General features: G+C 45.2%; 2 protein-coding genes across 2 annotated transcripts in view; one reads left to right on the forward strand and one right to left on the reverse strand.

Moving 5' to 3' along the window:
• The window catches only part of LOC129696254 (mitochondrial fission regulator 1-like), a 31,675-nt gene extending 23,492 nt beyond the window's left edge, over positions 1-8,183 (reverse strand). The window contains exons 1-3 of the mRNA XM_055633979.1: positions 8,066-8,183; positions 2,998-3,079; positions 2,395-2,532 (exon numbers count right to left, since the gene is read on the reverse strand). Coding sequence (XP_055489954.1) covers positions 2,395-2,460 — 66 coding nt within the window. The 5' untranslated portion in view covers positions 2,461-2,532; positions 2,998-3,079; positions 8,066-8,183. The remainder of the gene's footprint in view (positions 1-2,394; positions 2,533-2,997; positions 3,080-8,065) is intronic.
• A 338-nt stretch (positions 8,184-8,521) lies between these two features.
• The window catches only part of armc1 (armadillo repeat containing 1), a 32,081-nt gene continuing 15,616 nt past the window's right edge, over positions 8,522-24,986 (forward strand). Inside the window, exons 1-3 of the mRNA XM_055633980.1 lie at positions 8,522-8,751; positions 9,355-9,555; positions 24,222-24,313. Coding sequence (XP_055489955.1) covers positions 9,394-9,555; positions 24,222-24,313 — 254 coding nt within the window. The 5' untranslated portion in view covers positions 8,522-8,751; positions 9,355-9,393. The remainder of the gene's footprint in view (positions 8,752-9,354; positions 9,556-24,221; positions 24,314-24,986) is intronic.

Here is a 24,986-nt window from a genome sequence, read left to right on the forward strand (position 1 = left end):
GAGAGCGGACAGAAAAGTGGCAGATGGAATATAACCATATAACAATTACAGCACGGAAACAGGCCATCTCGGCCCTACAAGTCTGTGCCGAACAATTATTTTCCCCTAGTCCCATCTACCTGCACTCAGACCATAACCCTCCATTCCTTTTCCATCCATATACCTATCCAATTTATTTTTAAATGATAAAATCGAACCTGCCTCCACCACTTCCACTGGAAGCTCATTCCACACAGCTACCACTCTCTGAATAAAGAAGTTCCCCCTCATATTACCCCTAAACTTCTGTCCCTTAATTCTGAAGTCATGTCCTCTTGTTTAAATCTTCCCTACTCTCAATGGGAAAAGCTTGTCCACGTCAATTCTGTCCATCCCTCTCATCATTTTAAAGACCTCTATCAAGTCCCCCCCCCCCCTTAACCTTCTGCACTCCAAAGAATAAAGACCTAACTTGTTCAACCTTTCTCTGTAACTTAGTTGCTGAAACCCAGGCAACATTCTAGTAAATCTCCTCTGTACTCTCTATTTTGTTGACATCCTTCCTATAATTGGGCGACCAAAATTGTACACCATACTCCAGAATTGGTCTCACCAATGCCTTGTACAATTTTAACATCACATCCCAACTTCTATACTCAATGCTCTGATTTATAAAGGCCAGCACACCAAAAGCTTTCTTTACCACCCAATCTGCATGAGATTCCACCTTCAGGGAACTATGCCTAGATCCCTCTGTTCAACTGCATTCCTCAATTCGCTGCCATTTACCATGTACGTCCTATTTTGATTTGTCCTGCCAAGATGTAGCACCTCACACTTATCGGCATTAAACTTCATCTGCCATCTTTCAGCCCACTCTTCCAAATGGCCTAAATCTGTAGGTAGACTTTGAAAATCTACTTCATTATCCACAACACCACCTATCTTAGTATCATCTGCATACTTACTAATCCAATTTACCACACCTTCATCCAGATCATTGATGTACATGACAAACAACAGTGGACCCAACACAGATCCCTGTGGCACCCCACTAGTCACCTGCCTCCAACCTGACAAACAGCCATTCACCATTACTCTCTGGCGTCTCCCATTCAGCCACTGTTGAATCCATCTTGCTACTCCTGCATTTATACCCAACAATTGAACCTTCTTAACCAACCTTCCATGAGGAACCTTGTCAAAGGCCTTACTAAAGTCCATATAGACACTGCTTTACCCTCATCAATTTCCCTAGTAACCGCTTCAAAAAATTCAAGAAGATTAGTCAAACATGACCTTCCATGCACAAATCCATGTTGACTGTTCCTAATCTAAATGGGGTGAGAATCCAGAAATCGGGGATGCAAAGGGACTTGAGAGTTCTGGTGTAGGATTCCCAAAAAGTTGATCTGCAAGTCGTATCGGTAGTAAAGAAAGCAAACTGAATCCTAGCATTTTTTTCCCAAGAGGGCTTGTATACAAAAACGGGGATGTAATGTTGAGATTCTATATAGCGTCGGGAAGGCCGCATTTGGAATATTGTGAGCAATGTTGGCACCATATCTGAGGAAGGATGTTCTGGCTCCGGAAAAGGTCTAGAGGAGGTTTACAAAAATGATCCCAGGAATGATGAGCATTTGTCAGCACTGGGCCTGTACTCGCTGGGGTTTAGAAGAATGAAGGGGGACCTCACTGAAACATACAGAATAGAGAAAGGCTTGGAAAGAGTGGATGTGGAGAGGATGTTTCCATTAGTGGGAGAGTCTAGAACTAGAGGTCATAGCCTCAGAATTAAAGGACGTTTTTTTAGGAATAAAATGAGGAGAAATTTCTTTAGTCAGAGGGTGATGAACCTGTGGAATTTTTTGCCACAGAAGGTTGAACAGCCAAGTCAGTGGATATTTTTAAGGCAGATTAGTACAGGTGTCAGAGGTTACGGGGAGAAGGCAGGAGAATGGGGTTAGGAGGGAGAGATAGATCAGCTATGACTGAATGGCGTCGACTTAATGGGCCAAAAAGGGGGGGGGGGGGGGGGGGGGGGGGGGGTTGATAGGAAAATGATTAGAAAAAAAAAAGGCCATGACCTGCCACGCTCTGTCCTGTCTCCCCTTTTCCAACTTTCTTCACTCCCCCCTCCCTACAATCAATCCGAAGAAGGGTCTCAATCCAAGATGTCACCTATCCACATTCTCCAGGGATGCTGCCTGATGACCAGCTGAGTTACTCCAACATGGTTTCCTTTTATGTATTAACCAGCATCTTTGTTGATTGGTTGTTTCTACACATTCTACTGGGAGTTTGCATGCAACACAAACTGCCCAAAGTTTGATTCCCATGTGTAGATATAAAGCTACAGATACACTTTCTTAGTTCAAAACACAAAACTTGAGAAATAAAGCACATAAAACTTACTGAGCTCAGGTTGACTCCGGCATATTCCAGGAACATCTTAATCACCTCAAGCAGGAATAAAAACATCAGGGCAACATCACAAGTTTTCAATCCACATTAAGTAGGTGTTTGGAAGCTTTAAGGAGTCCCATAGCTCAACTGACAGGTACAAAGCAATATATAGGTAAGCAATATTTTCTAAAATTACGCAAGACATTATTTTTAAAAACAAAAGAAAATGGTTCAATTTGTAACATAAGGGCATTACAATATACATATAGCCTTCCTATTGCTAATCAGAGTGCAGTTGAATGAGAGGTTGACCATTAAAACGAAATGGATCGGAAGGTGTCGTCGTTATATAGCTCTACCATGAGTACTAAACAATACAAGCTAAAAATATGTAGGTGAAATTTAGGTGAAATGAAATACGTTTGTGAAATTTAGAATTGACATTAGTCCATTAAAATAACATAATTATAGTTTACTTGAGTACAAAGACAGCATATAGAAATGATCAATATTCACAAATTCTGTCCCATACTGGTCCACAGAAGCCCGAAAGTCTTTGTGTTAATTATTTTCAATTAAATGTTTTTATAATTTCTCAATGTTTAATCTTACCTTATACATTTAAACTTTTTAATATTCTGTAGTGTTCAGTTATTCCTGTTCTGGCTTACTTGCCACGGTATCAGGTACAGTGCTGTAAAAAACGAACACGCTATGACAAAAATCACAAACCAAGCCGCATACCTTGAAGTGTGCAGTCTAAACAAAAAGTGTATGGGAGTCACGTGTTAGTAATCATAAATTAGTATGACACCTGTGTTCTCTGGACATTACCACTTCAGAAGAACATGTTGCATATTTGAGCCGTATTTTCGCTTTATATAAAATATAACTATTTATTCCAAATTAATCAATACACCAAAATAACATTAGCAATTTGAATTATTGAATACATAAAACTGTCAAAAGGATCTGTAAACTGTTCTTAAAGTTTTACAAATTATAAATTCTCTCAGATTCTAATCATGCAGAAGGATTGGGGAGGGGCGGGGGGTGAGAAGAGGGGAATTCGTGCACAAATTTATCGCTCCTTCCTTGGGGAGATATGTTTACATTAGTGACTTTCATTAAAGATGGTCGCAAAACAGATTTGAGATCCGGCATTGGATGTATCAGTTAATTTTAAAAGATCTCATTTTCAAATGAGCACTTAACACTCCGTATATTTCCCGTTAACTATAAAAGGATAATCTTTAACTCATCGAGTGAAGGACAAATATGTGGAAGTGAATGTGCTGTCATTAACAGCACACAATAGCAGATTTAAATTATTAGGGAATCTACTTTTAACTAATTTTTCAACATTTTTCAAAAATTTTCGACCAAAAATTGGTCACCATGGAAAAAATCGATACTTTTGTAGTCATAGGTGCAGCGGTAGTGGGGTCGCCATGTAGTTGTAGGTAGTCGAGGTAGCCGTGGGTAGTTTTAGTTAATCTCCCTTGCTGACTGGGCATTTGTGGCGCATAAGCACGAGTTTTTAAAACCAAGGAAAACCAACCGGTAATGTTAAATGCCCGACAAACTTCTGGCTTATTAAAAGTTGTCTGGCTTCTTAAAAGTGTCTCCACTCCTACTCCTTCTCCTTCCTCTCTCCCCCCCACCACTCCCCCCCCCCTCCCCATCCCCCTCCAGCAGATCGCAACCTTCGCACCTACCAACAAAATAACACATCAAAAGAGCCTAGCTCTAAAACTGGGAACTTGGAATGTCCGGACAATGTCCGGCCTCTCTGAAAACCGACAGGACATCAGCGATTCCAGGAAAACAGCTGTCATAAACAACAAGAGAGACTCAACATAGACATAGCCACTCTTCAAGAAACAAGGCTGGCAGACTCGGGCAGACTGAAGGAGAAGAAGCACACATTTTACTGGCAGGGGAAGGACTCTGACAAGCCCAGAGAGCACGGAGTAGGCTTTGCAGTAAGGAACAGCCTGCTGAACACGGTGGAACCAGGCAGTAATGGCTCAGAGTGAATCCTGACTCTCCGCCTCAACACCACCGCAGGCCCAGTCACTCTTGTCAGCGTGTATGCCCTGTCACTGTCCTCCACATCAGACACAAAGGACGAGTTCTATGAGAACCTCGCATCCATCATCAGCAGCAAGGAAGAACTTGTTCTCCTGGGCGACTTCAACGCCAGAGTGGGCGCGGACCATGAATCATGGTCTTCCTGCCTTGGGTAGTTTGGTGTGGGCAAAATGAATGATAACGGACAGCTACTGCTTGAGCTGTGCTCTTACCATGACCTGTGCATCGCCAACTCGTACTTCCAGACAAAGCCCCAGCACAAGGTTACCTGGAGACACCCCGCTCAAAGCATTGGCATCAACTGGATCTGATCCTAGTCACAAGTGCTGCCATCAAGAACGTTCACCACACACGTTCCTACCACACTGCAGACTGCAACACAGACCATTCCGTGGTGTGTTGCAAGATCACGCTACAACCAAAGAGGTTTTACCATACCAATAAGTAGGGGAACCCCCGCATCAATGTCAGTAAGATGCCTGCAGGTTATAACGAGAAGAACCTGCAGATCCTCAGGGCTACCAGGAGCAAGGTTCAGCAGACTGCCAGGCGTTGCGCCAATGACCACTAGACACAGCTTAGTGAGGACATCCAGACGGCCGCCATAACAGGGAGCATCAGGGGAATGTACAATGGCATTAAGAAGGCACTAGGACCAGTCCAGAGCAAGACAGCCCCCCTCAAATCCTCCACTGGGGAAGTAATCACAGACAAATGCCAGCAGATGGAGAGATGGGGGAACACTACTCCGACCTCTACTCGAGAGAGAGAAAACACTGTATCCCCCTCAGCCCTTGATGCCATCGAATGTCTGCCGACCATGGATGAGTTAGACGCAGAGCCAACAATAGAAGAGCTCAGCAAGGCCATTGACAGCCTGGCCTTTGGCAAGGCAAATTGACAGCTTGGCATTAGGCAAGGCCCCAGGCTGTAGAAGCTGGCAGAACGTGTCTACCCAGGGTCACAGTGCGATTTCCGAGCTGGAAGATCAACAGTAGACATGGTCTTCTCCCTTCGCCAGCTCCAGGAGAAGTGCCGAGAACAGCGGATGCCCCTGTATGTTGCTTTCATTTACATATTTAAGGCTCTGCCAAAGATCGGCTGCCCACCAAAACAGTAGAGCATGATAGAATCCTTCCACATCAACACGAATGGCAGTTTCTCGGAGCCCTTCAACATCCGCAGTGGCGTCAAACAAGGCTGCGCTCTCGCTCCCACACTCTTTAGGATTTTCTTCGCTCTGCTCCTGAAACATGCCTTCGGCACTGCAACAGAGGGGATATACCTGCGTACTAGATCAGATGGCAGGTTCTTCAACCTCACCCGCCTCAGAGCAAAAACAAAAGTACGTGAAGCTCTCATCAGAGACATGTTGTTTGTCGATGACGTGGCAGTTGTGTCCCACACCCAGCAGGAACTAGTCACTGATGGACCGCTTCTATCGGTCATGCAAGGACTTTGGGCTGACCATCAGCCTGAAGAAGACGAACATCTTGGGGCAGGATACAGAGGTGCCGCCTGTCATCACCATCGACGACTACAAACTTGATGCCGTCCATCAGTTCACGTACCTCGGCTCCACCATCACCGACAACCTCTCCTTGGACACAGACATTGATAAGAGGATCGGGAAGACAGCTACAACTCTCGCTCGCCTCACAACACGAGTGTGGACCAACCCCAAGCTGACAGTGAAGACAAAAATAGCAGTCTACAACACCTGTGTCAACAGCACGCTGCTATACGTCAGTGAGACATGGACTACATATGCCAGGCAGGAGAGAAGACTCAACACCTTCCACCTGAGAAGCATCTACCGTATCCTGAGCATATCCTGGCAAGACAGTGTCCAACGCCGAGATCCTGTCTCGCTCCGGCCTTCCCCGTATGTACACTCTACTCAGGCAGTGCAGACTGCGGTGGCTGGTCCATGTCCACCGCATGGAGGATGGCCGTATTCCAAAAGACATCCTCTATGAAGAGCTGACATCTGGGAGGAGAACCATCGGCCACCCCCAGCTACGTTACAAGGACGTCTGCAAGAGAGATATGAAGGCACTCGACATCGATGTGGAGTCCTGGGAGAGCCTTGCAGCTGACCGCACAAGGTGGAGAGGTACCCTGAACCAACATCTCAAAACGGGGGAAGAGAAACTGTTGAACGCAGCGGCAGACAAGAGGGCAGGCAGAAAGGAGCACAGCTACTTCAACAAACAGAGACCTCACACAAATGTGACCTTTGCGACAGAGACTGTCACTCCCGCATTGGTCTCTTCAGCCACAGGTGACGCTGCTCTAGCCGAGGTTTGGAGCAAGCAGCCAACAACTGGATGCATCACGCATGGTCAGTCATGACCGAGGGGGCCTACTAACCGTACACTGTGCTAGCCGTCTTAACCTTCCTGTTCATCGCGGTGTGTGTCTGTATCACCTTGGCTTCGCACCGTGTGAATTTCAGACAGCGCTCCCCCGATTTCCCTCCCTTCATTTGCGATGTGTGTGTGTTCCACGCTTGACACTCGCCGTTCAACTTACCGGTTTTTCAGCAAGTGCTGCGAGCTTGACACTCCCGGCAGTCCGCTGAAAAATCGCCTAAGTGGGACAAGCTCTTAAGCCCCTGTTAGTTTTAAGCCACTTAAAAATACGCAGGCTCTTTGAAACCGGATAGACATGTGATCTCCAACAATTTTAGTAATGACCCACGCACTATGCAACTAGATAAATCATTAGATTACCGCAACCGTACACTGATCTGGAAAATGAATGACATTATCATAGATATACATAAAAATACTGGAGTAACTCAGACTGGTCTGATGAAGGGTCTCGACCCGAAACGTCACCTATTCCTTTTCCCCAGAGATGCTGCCTGGCCCGCTGAGTTACTCCAAGATTGTGTGTTGATTTTCGGTGTAAACCGGCATCTGCAGTCCCTTCTTACACATAATAACATGATTATGTTCAGCCACAATAAGCGGGTCTCTACTTTCGCTTCTGGTGCGTATGGAACAAAATGTTCAAAGTATTAACTGCAAGTGAAGGACAACCTGGTGCCTATCACGGCTCAAGAGGTCAGTGCGCAAGGGTAGGTCGAAGACCAAGGGCCCCGAGATGTGCGCTAAACTGAACAAAAGATAGACAGAACAAAACGCCGGAGTAATTCATCCAGTCAGCCAACATCCCGGGAGTAAAGGAATAGGTGGCGTTTCGGGTCTAGTCCTGAAGAACGGTCTCGACCCGAAACATCATCTATGCCTTCTCTCCAGAAATGCCACCTGACCCGCTGAGTTACTCCAGCTTTTTGTGCCTATCGTTTGTTTAGTTCAGTTTCTTCCTACACACTGAACTGAACAAGGTCCCGTCGAGACCGCATGTCCGTCAAATTGAACAAAGTCTGTGGGAAGGAACTGCGGATGTGGGATTACACCAAGTGCTGGAGTAACCCAGCGGGACCGGCAGCATCTCTGGAGAGAAGGAATGGGTGACATTTCGGGTCGAGACCCTTCTTCACACTAAGAGTCAAGGGAGGGGGAGAGGGACTAAAGAGTTTCAGTAAGTATTCTCTCGGGTCAGTAACAGAACTTACTTCTGGCAAAGAGGAACGTGGATCAAGCTCTGCGGAGTGAAGGCTGTTCGAGCGAGTGATGGGCGAGTAATGAGTGAGTGATGAGCGAGTGATGAGCGAGTAACGAGCGAGTGACGAGCGAGTAGATGAGCGAGTAATGAGTGACGAGTGAGTGAGTGAGCGGTCGCCGCCGGTTCGAGCGCCGCGCCAACGTCGCCGCGCACGCGCACCAGCCTCGCCGTACAAAGCCGCGGTCACATTCTCGGAGATTGAACACGTTCAAAGTATTTTTCATAATTTTTAAATTATCATTATTCAAATAAAATAACAACCCGACGTTTATAAACGCACGGACTCCCTTGATTATTTTCAAATATATATAAAACGTAGAGCAATAAGATGAGACGTAATTGGTTGAGTGTGGGAGAGCCGATGGACCAATGAGGGCCCGGGACTGGACTGGGTTGAGTGGAGGGTGGCGCTGGGCCGACCTGGGCCGAGTGAGTGAGTGAGGGAGTGAGTGAGTGAGCGGCCGGTGGATGTTGTGGGGCTGCTCGGTGCAAGGGATTGGCGCTGCGGTTACATTCGCGCTGTTTCATTCACTCGCTGTCGGTTCCAGCTGTTGTGCTTTGTTGTTGACAGCGAACCGAGTAACGGTCAACAAGCGTTTTAAATCGGTTCGATACCTTGAGCGTCTGATTTCAAAGGTGCGTGGAAGCTATGGCTGCTGGAGGTTAAACAGGGAGCTCACTAGGGCCGAGGACTTTAGGCTGAGTCGTTGTCAGGCCTGGTTTCGGTGTCCCTTCAGGCTGGATTGTTTCTGTTAAGTCTGACATTGTTTAGGTTCAAATATTATCCAGGCAGTGTATTACTTGTGAAAGTTGGTGCAATTATCGTTGACTTTAAGCTTTTTTTCATTCCACAGATCCTGCTTGACCCTCTGAGTATTTACCCCATATATATTAATCTGGTTATTTATAACAACTTTTTGAAGTTGAGGTTAACCGATTTAGTGAGGATGAACGAGAACTGTTTTGAAAATAGATGTCTTGAGCAGACTGTTTCCTATAATATTGTTTGATAGGCATCCCTCTGTATTTTATCCAGTCATGCAAAATTATAGTTGATATTACATAAACATTGCTTAAACTGTATACAAGCAAAATGTTTATCATTTTCAACCAATGATGCCTATATTAAAACTGGCATAAATTTAACTTGAAGTGCTGTGAATACATAATCTGACAAAGTTGACTAAACTAATCATGAATGCATTGATGTGTTCTTACTTTTTACTATGCGCTTTACAGTTCATTGCTTAAACGTATGGCATAACGGATGGTGACACAATGAATGGGGAGCCTGATGCACTAGCTGTTGTAAACCAGCTACAAGATTTAGCAGCTGACCCCTTAAACAGGCGAGCAATTGTACAGGATCAGGGATGTCTACCTGGGTTGATCCTCTTCCTAGATCATCCAAATCCTCAAGTTGTGTATTCTGCATTATTGGTAAGTAGCAATCCATTTCATTAATGTCATTCAATTTTCAAAACAATCACTGGTAAATCCACCTGCCCAAAATGTATTGACATTTGCAGTTGCTTCATGACCCTTTCGGACCCTTAGAGCAATGATGGAGAAATCACGTGTGAATAAACCGTAGAAAGTGGCACACACGGTACTTTAAAAATAGAATTTGGAATGGTTAGGTTTTTAAGTAGGCATGAATGACAAAAGCAAGGAAATCCTCAAAGTCATGTCCTGGGTCTTGGCATGTGTATAAAAACAGAAAAATAGGTGCAGGAGTAGGCCGCTTGGCCCTTTGAGCCAGCACTGCCATTCAATATGATCATGGCTGATCATCAAAAATCAGTACCCCGTTCCTGCTTTTTCCCCATATCCTTTGATTCCTTTAGCCCTAAGAGCTAAATCTATCTCTTGAAAACTTCAGATGAATTGGCCTCCACTGCCTTCTGTGGCAGAGAATTCCACAGATTCTCAACTCTCTGGGTGAAGAAATTTTCCTTATCTCAGTCCTAAATGGCCTACCCCTTATTCTTAAACTGTGACCCCTGGTTCTGAGCTCCCCCGACTTCGGGAACATTTTTCCTGCATCTGGCCTGTCCAATCCTTCAAGAATTGTATATGTTTCTATAAGAACCCTTCTCATCCTAAATTCCAGTGAATACAAGCCCAGTCTATCCATTCTTTCATCATATGTCAGTCCCGCCATCCCGGGAATTAACCTGGTGAACCTACACTGCACTCCCTCAATAGCAACAATGTCCTTCCGCAAATTAGGAGACCAAAATTGCACACAATACTCCAGGTGCGGTCTCACCAGAGCTCTGTACAACTGCTGTAGGACCTCCATGCTCCTAAACTCAAATCCTCTCGCAAAGGCCAACATGCCATTAGCTTTCTTCACTGCCTGCTGTATCTGCATGCTTACTTTCAGTGACTGATGTACAACCATACCCATGTCTCGTTGTACCTCCTCTTCCTAATCTGACACCATTCAGATAATAATCTGCCTTCCTGTTCTTGACGCCAAAGGGGATAACTTCACATTTATCCACATTATACTGCATCTGCCCACTCACCCAACCTACCCAAGCCACCCTGCAGTCTCGTAACATCATCATCGCAGTTCACACTGCCGCCCAACTTTGTGTCATCTGCAAACATGAAGATGTCACATTTAATTCCTTTAAATTGTTAATATATATATTGTAAATAACTGGGGTCCTGGCACTGAGCCTTGCGGCACCCCACTAGTCATTACCTGCCATTCTGAAAAGGACACGTTAATTCCTACTCTTTGCTTCCTGTCTGCCAACCCCTTCTTTATCCATGTCAATACCCTGCCCCCAAAACCATGTATCTAATTTTGTACACTAATCTTTTGTCTGGGACCTTGTCAAAGGCTTTTTGAAAGTCCAGATACACCACATCCACTGGCTCTCTCTAATCCATTCTACTTACATCCTCAAAAATTTCCTGAAGATTAGTCCAGCATGATGCTGACTTTAACTGATCCTGTCCCTGCTTTCCAAATGCGCTGCTATAACACCTTTATTAATCGACTCAAGCATGTGCCCCACTACCAATGTAAGGCTAAATGGTCTATATAATTCACTGTTTTCTCTCTCCCTCCTTTCTTTAAAAAGTGGAGTTACATTGGCTGCCCTCTAGTCCACAGGAACTGATCCAGAGTCAAGAGAACAGAACATTGGAAAATTTTGACCGATGCATCCACGTTTTCTAAGGCCTCTATTTCCAATTCTGTTCTAACAGTTTACCTAACACCATTTCCAGCTGATAACTACTAGCAATCCTATCAAATGTCTTCCAAAACCCCATGTGTAGAATATCAACAACTCTAATGTGCTTAATTCTCCTCCACTGATTAATCAAAAAACTTGGGTAGGGCCCGGACACTACCACGCTTTAACAAGTCTATTATTCCTTCAAATGGCGATGAATTGTGTCCCAAGTTATGACATCATAAACCTTCCTCGCCCTCAATGATTGGCCGGTTTCCCTAGTTTATGACTCATCGTTCTGTTCAACAGTTAACCCTCTAGTTCTCTGGTATTTTCAAAATGAAAAACATTATTTGTCTCTGCCACGAATTTGTAATTCTTTACATATCAATGGAGAATTGAAAGATTGTTTTAGAATTATTCAATATTTTAGTTCTTGCTACACTCAGTGGCTTGAAATGCAACAATAGAGTTGTTGAATTTTGTTGTAATCATTGACACCATTCAAAGTTCACAATTTAACAAAATCCTGTTTTTCGGGCAAAACAAAAGCAGGTAGGTTTCACTGGTTTTCATGATTTTTCAAGGGTTCTGAACTTGAAGAAAGCTAACTTTGATGGTATGAGACGTGAATTGGCCAAGATAGTCTAGCAATTGATTCTTAAAGGGTTGACAGTGGATAGGCAATGGAAGGCATTTAAAGACTGCATGGTTGAACTACAAAAATTGTTCATCCCAGTTTGGCAAAAGAATAAATCAGGGAAGGTAGTGCATCCGTGGAAGCAAAGAGTAGGAGTAACGGGTCCTTTTCAGAATGGCAGGCAGTGACTAGTGAGGTACCACAAGGCTCAGTGCTGGGACCCCAGCTATTTACAATATATTAATGATTTGGACGAGGGAATTGAATGCAACATCTCCAAGTTTACGGATGACACAAAGCTGAGGGGCAGTGTTAGCTGTGAGGAGGATGCAAGGTGACTTGGACAGGTTGGGTTAGTGGGCAAATGCATGGCAGATGCAGTATAATGTGGATAAATGTGAGGTTATCACCTTTAGTGGCAAAAACATGAAAGTAGACTATTACCTGAATGGTGGCCGATTAGGAAAAGGGGAGATGCAAAGAAACCTGTGTGTCATGGTACACCAGTCATTGAAAGTATGCAGGTACACAAAAATGCTGGAGAAACTCAGCGGGTGCAGCAGCATCTATGGAGCGAAGGAAATAGGCAACGTTTCGGGCTGAAACCCTTCTTAAAGTGATAGGGGGTGGCGGGGAGAAGGAAGGAAAAAGGAGGAGGAGGAGCGCGAGGGCTGAGGGATGGGAGGAGACAGGCTGAGGGAGGGGAGGAGACAGCAAGGGCTAACACAATTGGGAGAATTCAATGTTCATGCCCGCAGGATGCAGACTCCCCAAGCGGAATATGAGGTGCTGTTCCTCCAATTTCCGGTGTTGCTCACTCTGGCCATGGAGGAGACCCAGGACAGAGAGGTCGGACGGGGTATGGTAGGGAATGGTGAGGGGGAGTTGAAGTGCTGAGTCACCGGGAGGTCAGGTAGGTTCTTGCGGACCGAGCGGAGGTGTTCGGCGAAACGATCGCACGACCTCCGCTTAGTCTCACCGATGTAGATTAGCTGACATCTAGAGCAGCGGATGCAGTAGATGAGGTTGGAAGAGATACAGGTGAACGTCAGTCGCACCTGGAACGACTGCTTGGGTCCTTGAATGGAGTCGAGGGGGGAGGTAATGGGACAGGTGTTGCATTTCTTGTGGTTGCAACAGAAAGTGCCCGGGGAGGGGGTGGGAGGGAAGGGAAGAATTGACAAGGGAGTTGCGGAGGGAGTGGTCTTTGCGGAAGGCAGATATGGGGGGAGATGGGAAGATGTGGCGAGTGGTGGGGTCACGTTGGAGGTGGCGAAACTGACGGAGGCTTACCTTTTGTATGTGACGGCTGGTGGGGTGAAAGGTGAGGACTGGGGGGACTCTTACTTGTTGCGAGTGCGGGGATGGGGAGAGAGAGCAGTGTTGCGGGGTATGGAAGAGACCCTGGTGCGAGCCTCATCTATGGTGGAGGAGGGGAACCCCTGTTCCCTGAAGAATGAGGACATTTCAGATGCCCTGATTTGGAACGCCTCATCCTGGGAGCAGATGCGGCGTAGACGGAGGAATTGGGAGTAGGGGATGGAGTCCTTACAGGAAGCAGGGTAGGAAGAAGTGTAGTCCAGATAGCCATGGGAGTCAGTGGGTTTATAGTGGATGTCGGTCAGAAGTCTATCACCTGCGATGGAGATAGTGAGGTCCAGGAATGGTAGGGAAGTGTTGGAAATAGTCCAGGTGTATTTGAGTGCCGGATGGAAGTTGGTGGTGAAGTAGATGAAATCAGTCAGTTGTGTGTGGGTGCAGGAGGTGGCACCAAAGCTCGTCGATGTAACGGAGGTAGAGGTCAGGGATGGGGCCCTGGTACGTATTGAACAAGGATTGTTCGCCGTACCGGACAAAGAGGCAGGCGTAGCTGGGGCCCATGCGTGTGCCCATAGCTACGCCTTGTGTTTGGAGGAAATGGGAGGAGTCAAATGTGAAGCTATTGAGGGTAACTAGGCGGAGGAGAGTGTCAGTGGCTGGGTATAGATTGCTTCTCTGGTCGAGGAAGAACTGGAGGGCTTTGAGACCATCGTGGTGGGGGATGGAGGTGTAGAGTGATTGGACGTCCATGGTGAAGATGAGGGGGTGAGGGCCTAGAGAATGGAATGCGCGGAGATGGCGGAGAGTGTCTGAGGTGTCTTGAACATAGGTAGGAAGGGATTTAACCAAGGGGGATAGGATGGAGTCAAGGTATGTGGAGATGAGTTCGGTGGGGCACGAACAGGCAGAGACAATGCGTCTACCGGGACAGTCAGGTTTGTGGATTTTGGGGAGAAGGTAAAATCGGGCCTGCGGGGCTGGGGAACGATGAGGTTGGAGTCTCGGTCGGGCAGGGCGTGGGAGTTGATGAACTCGGTGATGGTGCTAGAGATGGTGGCCTGGTGCTCGTCAGTGGTGTCATAGTCCAGGGGTAAGTAGGAGGAGGTGTCCGAGAGTTGGCGCGTGGCCACATTGAAAGTAGGCATGCAGGTGCAGCAGGCAGTGAACAAAGCGAATGGTATGTTAGCATTCATAGCAAAAGGATTTGAGTATAGGAGCTGGGAGGTTCTACTGCAGTTGTACAGGGTCTTGGTGAGACCACACCTGGAGTATTGTCTACAGTTTTGGTCTCCTAATCTGAGGAAAGACATTCTTGCCCTAGAGGGAGTACAGAGAAGGTTCACCAGACTGATTCCTGGGATGGCAGGACTTTCATATGAAGAAAGACTGGATAGACTCGGTTTGTACTCGTTAGAATTTAGAAGATTGAAACGTACAAAATTCTTAAGGGGTTGGACAGGCTAGATGCAGGAAGATTGTTCCCAATGTTGGGGAAGTCCAGAACAAGGAGTCACAGTTTAAGGATGAGGGGGAAGTCTTTTAGGACCGAGATGAGAAAAACATTTTTCACACAGAGAGTGGTGAATCTCTGGAATTCTCTGCCACAGAAAGTAATTGAGGCCATTTCATTGGCTATATTTAAGAGGGAGTTAGATGTGGCCCTTGTGTCTAAAGGGATCAGGGGGTATGGAGAGAAGGCAGGTACAGGATACTGAGTTGGATGATCAGCCATGATCATGTTGAATGGCGGTGCAGGCTCGAAGGGCCGAATGGCCTACTCCTGCACCTATTTTCTATGTTTCCTGTAGGCCCAACACAAGGTTTGGGAATAGCACTGAATTTTCTGTCCTGGCACATTGCATTTTTCTAGACCTGAAATTGAATTCTATAGCTTAAGGTAATTTGATTTCTCTGTATCTTTCAGTCATCCATCTGTAATATTGGCACAGCTTCCTTTTTTTTTTTTTCTGAGAGTGGAGGACATAATCAGCCTGACCTGCTTCCAGGCTTGCTTCTAAGGTCGGAGTATATGCAAAGGCTAGAAATACATTCCATGCATATGTAATAAAATATATTCCATTAGAAATAAGTATTTGGAGTAAACCAAACAATTGCAGATGCTAGAGTCTGAAGCAAAAAGAGAAATTGCTGGAAGTCATCAGCAGATTGGCAGTGTCAGTGGGCAGAAGAACAGTTGACAGTTCATTTTGAACCTTTTTACAGAACTGGATGTGTGCTGCGAAGGAGGAAAGATGAACACTAAAAGAGACAGAGAGAAATCCTATTGGAGAAAGAAATTGAACGTTGAGGTGCACGATCCTGAAGTGCCAGTGAATTTGCACCTTTTCACTTTGGCATAAGGTCCTTGACACCAAACATTGACTTTGTTTCTTTGCTTCTGGTTTTGATGAATGTTTGTAGCATTTGCCGCTTTTATATGAGAAATAAGTAGTTCTTGATGGAGACAATCCAATGTTTTGCCACCATGATTGCATGTGGCATCTGCAGGCTAACTTTGTTTAATGTACAAGAGTATCTGAATTAGTCTGCTACAGCTTACTGTAGTTTCACCATTTATCAATTCAGATCACCCCTGTTTTATGGCCATTTGGGTAGCAGCATTTTGCCCTTGCAGAAGTCACCACCTAAAAATTTGATATGGAAGAAAATTTCCCATAGAAACATTAATGTGGAGAGAAAAGAGTAAAAGTTCTTGACAAGGGCACAGGCTTGGGTTTATTATTGTCACGTGTACAGAGGCACTGTGACTGCCTCTTTGTTTTGCATGTTATACAAACAGATCAGATAATACCATACATAAATCCAATCAAGTCAAACTAAAGTACAATGGAGAGAGCAAAGGGGAAGATACAGAGCATGAATAAAGTATTTATTATCATTGTTGCACATTAGTTCCATGGACAAAGTTCAATGTGGTAGAGCTGAATTGGACAATATCTGAGCTGAGAATGTAGCAACAAGAAAATGCAGATGCTGGTTTCCAAAAACACAAAAAGTGGTGGAGTAATCAGCGGGTTGGGCAGCATCTGGATAATATAGGATCGGGACTCTTCTTCAGCTTATGGGATCCTATGGAAGGACCGATCAGAATCCTGATAAGAAAGGAAGAAGCTGTTGCTGAGTCCGGTGGTGCACACTTTTAAGCTTCTGCACCTTCTGCCAGATGGGAGTAGAGAGAAGAAGGAATGACTAGGGTTTGACTATCCTTTGATTATGTTGACTTTTCTGAAACAGAATGAAGTAGAAATTGTGTCAACGATGAGAAGTCTGGTCTGTGTGATGGTCTGAGATGCATCTTCAACTCAACACAGTTTATTGCAGCTGCACCTGCAAACTAAACTGTGATGCAACATGATGTATGCTTTCTATGATGCATCTGTAAATCTTTGTAAAGTCATTGGAGGCATGCTAAATTTCCTCCGTCTCCTTAGGAAGTAGAAGTGTTGATATGCTTTCTTGGCTGTCATGTCAGAGTGCTTGGTCCATGACAAATCATTGGAAATATTAACACCAAGGATCTTGAACCTCTCAACCATTTCAACTATCACCATTAATGCTGATTGAAGCATTTACTCCACCATGCTTCCTGAAGTCGATGGATAGTTCCTTCATCCTGCTGACTGAGGGAGAGGTTATTGATCTGACAACATATTACTAAGTTCTCTTCATTGTTTGTGATCCAGCCCACCACAGCGGTGTCATTTACAAACTTGTAGATGGAGTTAGAGCAAAATTTCTCCACTCATTTGTGAGTGTATCTAAAGTATAGTAGGGGACTAAGAAATTATCCATGCGGGCCACCACTGTTAAAAATTATTGTGGGGGAGGTATTATCACCAATCCTCGCAGATTGTGGTCTGTGGACCAATGGCAGAAGGGGGGTGGTGATTGTTGGGTCTGGGAGTTTGGAGATTTTGGTCGGCTTTATGATGTTGATTGCAGAGCTATAGTTGATCAATGGGAGTCTAATATAGATTAGATGTTAGAAACATAGAAAATAGGTGCAGGAGTCTGCCATTCGGCCCTCCGAGCCAACACCGCCATTCAATATGATTGTGGCTGATCATTCAAAATCATACCACGTTCCTGCTTTCTCACCATATCCCTTGATTCCTTTGCCCTAAGAACTATAAGGTAGACACAAAATGCTGGAGTAACTCAGCGGGACAGGCAGCATCTCTGGAGAGAAGGTATGGGTGACGTTTCGGGTCGAGATCCTTCTTCAGACTTCAGAGCTATATCTAACTCTCTTGAAAACATCTAGTGAATTGTCCTCCACTGCCTTCTGTTGCAGAGAATTCCATAGATTCACAACTCTCTGGGTGAAGACGTTTTTCCTCATCTCAGTCCTAAATAATCTACATGGGCTCTCGCTTAACTTTTTTTTCTCCGTTGCCTGTCGGGCAACCTTGGCAGCTTTTTAGGCTGCTAAAGGACAGTTTAGGTGGTCATTTAAGATGGCTTGCATGACGCGTGCGATAATGTGCTCGGTAGAAGTGCGTAGTTACCAGTCGGAGTTATGCTCAATGAAGCATTCGCATATTATTTCTGCTTCAAATAAAGGCACAAACTAAACATATTCACCAATCAAGACATGGTATATACCACAATGACATGCAGCAAAATTATAATACAGGATCTCAACTCTTTTTACACATTGCAATTTATGCAATTTTTATTATTTCTTCCCACTTCCAAACAAAAATGTGGTTGGATTATTCAGCGTATAGTCAACTTGTGTCAATAAATCCTGGACCATGATAACATATATGCTTAACCATGCAGATTGATGCAAGCATGTTTTCTGTGAAGGACCGAAAATTATCATGACATTGCCATAGCATGGGTTGTTATTGCTATTGGCACAGAAACACTCTCGCTTCCCACATAATTTATCCACAACAAAATATACCGGTTGCAAGGAATTTTCGAAAGGCATTTTATGATAATAGCTGTTAAAACTGACTATACCCATCTGATAGGTTAAACATTACACTAACTAACAAGAGATGGCCAAAGGACATAAATGCAGCAAATGTTCTTTTGGTAATATATTTAAAGGTGTCAAGATGCCACATTACCGGACATTCAGATTAGATGTTCAAGAAAGAACTGCAGATGCTGGAAAATTGAAGGTACACAAAAAAGCTGGAGAAACTCAGCAGGTGCAGCAGCATCTATGGAGCGAAGGAAATAGGCAACGTTTTGGGCCGAAACCCTTCTTCAGAGTCTGTTTCCTTCGCTCTATAGATTCAGATTAGATGTATGTGTTGTGAATAGCAATGAAGATCCCCAGTATGTAAGCAACAAATGAAAAAAAAATTGTTGATAACCGCTTTTTCGATCATTCCCACTTCAGAATTAACGTTAAACTTTCAACTGAAATATCTCTTGACCAAATTTGTGATGTATAGACTAACTGTAGAAGTAAAACCTGGATAAATCCAACATATAGTTGTGAATGTTGCTCATTAAGTAACTACAGTACTGATACTCCATATTAAGAGCATTGATTTGCCGTTAAAAATGAATTCTGTAATAACGTGTCAACGGTAGCAGTGACAATCGAACACTGCGGTTTTAATGTTTCACGTGTTCACAATTTAATTAATCCATTTTTATGGATTAAAACAAATAATAACATTGGGAATTAAAACACAGTTGATCGCATTCCGTTATCAAACATAGTCGATGTTAGCTCTGAAGACATTTCCAGCACAATCGGGTTGGGGAGGGGGGGGGGGGGATGAATGAATCAGTGCAGGATGGATAGATGGCTATGGGGGGGTTGAGAAGGCAATCGGTGCGGAATGGATGGATCGAGGCAGGGGAATTAGCGCGTGTTGGTTAGAGTAGGTAAAATTGTGTGGGGACAGCGGGGGGATGACTGGGGTTGAATGGGGGGGATCTGTGCAGGATGGATGGAGGAAGCAGTGCAGGATGGATGGGAAGGGGGGGTCAGTACAGGATCAATTGGAGGACCAATGTAGGATTGCTGGGGAGTGGCAGGATAATCAATGCGAGGTGGATAGGGAGATCAGTGCAGGATGAATAGATGAGGGGGGGGGTAGATGAGGAGGGGAGCACACGGGATGTCAGTGAGGACTGAATAGAGGCAGGAATGGGGATCAGTGCAGGATGGAGAAGAGGGGTCTCAGGATAAGGGGGGTGGAGGGGGGCGTACGAGAGAGAGAGAGAGAGAGAGGAAGGGGCAGAGGAGGTGGGAAGGAAGGTCAGCGCTCCTCGGACAACACCGGCATCATTACTGCCTTCGCTGGCAGGCACGGAAATTGCTATCAAAATATGTAGGGGACCAGGGGACACAATATCTTGGTGGCCGCGCATGCATGCGCACGCACACACACGCGCAGCTTCGGAGGCTCAATGCAGCTCAACTCTGCCTGTCTCGCCTGGTCATGCCTGGACTGATGACATATTTCCTGTAAATCCAGGCAGGGATAACCTGGCGGGACAGGCAAAGTTGAGCTGGGTTTAGCGCTGCTTCTCTGCGCTGGCTGTGGGCCTGGGGGCACCGCTCCTGACATCTCTGGCCACCCCTGGGCATGGGGGGGGGGGGGGGGGGGGGGCTCGGGTTGGGACCTCTTAAAACAAGGGGGGGACATGTCCCCCCTGCCGCCGCCCCCTCCCACAACCCCCCCCCCCCCCACCCCCCGGAATCTCCTCGCCACTGCCTCCCCTCCTCCGCCAGCCAACAGGAAGGTGCGGTGCAGTAGTATGAGGATATGGAGCTGACGCTGCTGCTGTTCGGGGCCCGTCATTCGCTCCGACCCTCCGTCATGCCACACTTAGTATCTTTCCCACACATTACAGCCGTCGCCGACACAAAACGTCACGTTCCTTTTCTCCAGAGATGCTGCCTGAGTTACTCTAGTTTTTTGTGTCTTATCTTCGGTATCAACCAGTATCTGCGTGCCAAGCCGGGCAAAATAACTCTGTGTTTAGGTTGCCCGGCGGCACTTTGGGTGGTCAGTGGCACCCGGGCAACCGCTAATTTCGTGCCCTACCTACCCCTTATTCTTTAACTGTGACCCCTGGTTCTGGATTCTCCCAACATTGGGAACATTTTCCTGGGTCTAGCCTTAAGAATATTATATGTTTCTATAAAATATCCTCTCATCCTTCTAAGTTCCAGTGAATATTGTAATTGTAATTAATTTATTAGCCAAGTATGTAAAAACATACAAAGAATTTGATATGCCATACAGTCATACCAAAAAAGCAACAAGACATAGAACTACATAAAAATTAACATAAACATCCACCACAGCGCACTGTGCTGGAAGGCAATAACGTATTATCTTCTTCCCTCCTTTTCTCCCGTGGTCGGGGCAGTCGAACCATCCGCAGTCACGGCGATCAACGGTCCCGCGATCCGGGCGGTCGAAGTTCCTGCGGTTGGAGCTTCAGAAGTTGATCCCTAACCAAGGGACCGCGAGCTTAACGATGTTAAGTCCGCAGGCTCCCGAAGTCGAACCCCAGCAAAGGGACGGCCAGTTTCACGATGTTAGGTCACAGTGCGGACAGAGATACTATACGGAAAAAGTTGCATCTCCGTCGAGGAAAGGGATAAAAAAAAGTTTCTGCCCCACCGCCACCTAATCCAAAACTAAAGATACACTAAAACATATACTTAACAACAAACTAAAAACAACAAAAGAAGAAAAGGATGAGACAGACTATTGGCGAGGCTGCCATCTTACGGTGCCTTCTTTCGATCCCTTCGAACTCAATCGATCCCTTCATTCATCATATGTCAGTCCCGCCATCCTGGGACTTAAACTGGTGAACCTACGCAGCACTCCCTCAATAGCAAGAATGTCCTTCCTCAAATTAGGAGAACAAAATGACACACAATACTCCAGGTGCACACAATTTCCCCATATCCCTTGATTCCTTTAGCCCTCGGAACTAAATCTATCACTCTTGAAAACTTCAGATGAATTGGCCTCCACTGCCTTCTGTGGCAGAGAATTCCACAGATTCTCAACTCTCTGGGAGAAGAAATTTACCTAATCTCAGTCCAAAATGGCCTCCCCCTTATCCTTAAACTGTGACCACTAGTTCTGAACTCCCCCAACATCGGGAACATTTTTCCTGCATCTAGCCTGTCCAATCCTTTAAGAATTGTATGTTTCTATAAGATACCCTCTCATCCTTTTAAATTCCAGTGAATACAAGCCCGGTCGACCCATTTTTTTCATCGTATGTCAGTCCCGCCATCCCGGGAATTAACTCGGTGAACCTTTGCTGCACTCCCTCAATAGCAAGAATGTCATCCCTCAAATTAGGAGATCAAAATTGCACACAATAATCCAGGTGCGCTCTCACCAGAGCCCTATACAACTGCTGTAGGACCTCCTTGCTACTTAACTGAAATCCTCTCGCAATGAAGGCCAACATGTCATTAACTTTCTTCACTGCCTGCTGTACCTGCATGCTTACTTTCAGTGACTGATGTACAACCACACCCAGGTCTTATTGCACCTCCCCTTTTCCTAATCTGACACCATTCAGATAATAATGTGCCTGCCTGTTCTTGCCACCAAAGTGGATAACCTCACATTTATCCACATTATACTGCATCTGCCCACTCACCCAACCTATCCTAGTTACCTTGCAGCCACATAGCATCCTCCTCGCAACTTGCCCTGCCACCCAGTTTTGCGTCATCCGCAAACTTGGAGATGTTCCAAAGTTGAGTGTAGGGCCAGGAAGATGACGTCAGCTATGGACCTGCTGTGATGATAAGCAAACTGCAGTGGATCAAGGCTGGCTGGGGGTCTTTATAATCTCAGGCTGAAGTTAATGTGCGTCACCAGTTTCTTGAAGCACTTCATGATGATGGATGTCGAAGCCACAGAATGGTTGTCCTTGGGACATGCTCCCTTACTTTGCTTTGCCACTGGGATGATAGTGGTCTTTATAATCTCATGTCAACTCCCCATAATACACTGTCCTTTGTACTTTGCTTTACTCCTGCCAGAGTTGTCAGACATTTACTGAACATTGTAAATACCGCTAACTGATAATCTGGGAAATCTACTTTTGATGCATGATGATGTGATGTTTCCACCATTTTGAAAATGTAAATGTGAAACAATATATTATTAGCTAAAAATCGTTATTGGTACATGTTTGATTTAAAACCAGGATTTTAATTTACATTGTTCTTCAGTAATATTATTGGTGTTGCAATATACTGTTAAAAGCTGATTGTGTTTTTGATCTCAACATCTCAACTGAATTGTCATATAGGTGCTTCCTTTTCAATTTTATACTAAACCTAGTGCAGACCCGTTGGGCCCGCTTCCCCAACACAATGTTTAATCAAACTGTGCATGCACGGTTGACAAACCCGCACTGCCTGCTGAAATTGTTAAAGTTAATAAAGTGAGTAGAGGACCTGTGGAGGCGCTTGTAAAGTAGAATGAAACTTACCCATTGTGAGGCCAGGCAATGTCCATTGTGAGGCCAGGCAAGAAAAAAAACATTGTGATGTGAAAGTCGATTGCAAGATGGCGGCGGGCCAACTGCGCAGGGGACGGTCCCGTTGTGATCCCATTGTGACGTCGAATGTGGCTGACGGGCAGAGCAAGTGGAAAAGTGTTTTTTGTAAAGTTTAAAATGTCAATAACTTGTAAAATATAACATCTATCCGAACGGAACTTGGTACTGCACATCCCAGGACAATGCCAAGTATGGTGGGTCAAAAATGGTAGCGCTATCATGTACCGTTTTGTATCATGTACCCCTGAAGCCCAACAACCGATCAAATCTACTTAACCTTATCCACTGCCTCGAGGATATACAGTGTTGCATGGCCCAGAACTTCTTCCAATTAAACGAAAGTATGTCTGAGGTCATCCTTCTCGGCCCCTCGGACTCGATCAAAATGATAGCAGGCAGCCTTGGAAGCCTTACCCCATTACTCAAGCCTCACGTCAAAAACCTTGGCATGATATTTGACAGCATTGAAATTTGACAAACAAGTCAATGCCGTGGTAAAAGCTAGCTTCTTCCAGCTTCGGACGATAGCTAAAATAAAACAATTCCTCCAGTTTGACGACCTCGAAAAAATCATCCACACATTTATCTCCTCCCGCCTCGATTACTGCAACTCCATTTACACTGGCATCAGCCAATTTTCCCTGTCCCGCCTGCAACTGGTCCAAAACGCCGCAGCGAGACTCCTGACGGGCACCCGAAAAAGGGACCACTTCATCCCGATTCTGGCCTCTCTCCTCTGGCTTCCTGTGTGGTTCCGAATACATTTCAAGATCCTTATTTATGTTTACAAAGCCCTTAACGGGCTTTCCCCACCTACATCAAAAGTCTGCTTACCCACCACACCATCTCCAGGTCCCTCAGATCGGCCGACTTGGGGTTATTGAACATCCCGCGGTCGAAGCATAAGCTCAGGGGCGACCGCGCCTTTGCGGTTCCAGCTCCTAGACTGTGGAACAGCATCCCTCTTCCCATCAGAACTGCTCCCTCCATCGACTCTTTTACGTCGAGACTTAAAACTAATCTTTACTCTCAAGCCTTTCCTCTGAGGGAGGGTTATATGTATGTATTTATGTATGTACTTAATCTATGAACCACTGTTGTATAAAGTTAGTACCTCCACCAATGTAAAGCACTTTGGTCAACGGGAGTTGTTTTTTAAATGTGCTATAGAAATAAAAGTGACTTGACGACGTTTTGGCGGGGTTTCGGGATCTCACACACACGCACGCATAAAAACAAACGAGGTGAGAGTTTTAGTAATATATCGATGAAATAAAATATATAGAAAGATTGCGCTCTAGATATACTGATTTCTTGACTTGTTACCTGCAGATTTTTCTATTTTCATATTGTGAAGGCAATGGCCAGCTGCTTATTTTTCTTTTTCATTTGCATCTTAGGCTCTGCGATACCTAGCAGAATGTCGATCCAACAGGGAGAAAATGAGAAGTGAATTAGGCATGATGTTGAGTTTACAAAATGTAACTCAAAAGTAAGTCTATGGTATTGAATTGTTTCTGTAGCTGAAAGATGAGTTATGCTTATTCCAAGTCTCTGAATTCACTTCTGCTCAGTCTGCCTAAACCTCCCTGATCCCTCGGTTTGCAAACACCTTAACTCCCCGTCCCATTCCCATACTGACCTTTCTGTCCTGGGCCACCTCTACTGTCAGTGAGACCCAGTGCAAATTGGCGGAACAGCGCCTCATATTTTGCTTGGGCAGTTTACGTCCCAGCAGTATGAATATTGACTCCTCTAACTTTCCCTCTCTCTCCATCGCCCCCTCCCTTTCCTAGTTCTCTGACCAGTCTGACTGCCCCCTGATTAAATTATATCGCTGTATGCTTTGTTGTCACCTAGCTAATTGATCAATTCTCCATTTTCCTTGAGCTTCGTCCCCTTTGATGTCTTGTTTTCACACCTTACACTTCCTTATCTCCTTCTCCCCTGGCTCAGTATGAAGAAGGGTGACCCGAAACGTCACCCATTCCTTCTATCCAGAGATGCTGACTGTCCCGCTGAGTTACTCCAGCATTTTGTATCTATCTCTATATTTTGACGTTGTTCTTCTAAAAGACTTCTGAATGTTGTTGTCAAGGACCTCATTTCTGACTTGTGTAAGACATGAAAATGTGTTTTAATGTCGATATTTTGCTCAACGGACA

Source organism: Leucoraja erinacea, chromosome 4, assembly GCF_028641065.1.
Source record: "Leucoraja erinacea ecotype New England chromosome 4, Leri_hhj_1, whole genome shotgun sequence".
NCBI lineage: Eukaryota > Metazoa > Chordata > Chondrichthyes > Rajiformes > Rajidae > Leucoraja > Leucoraja erinaceus.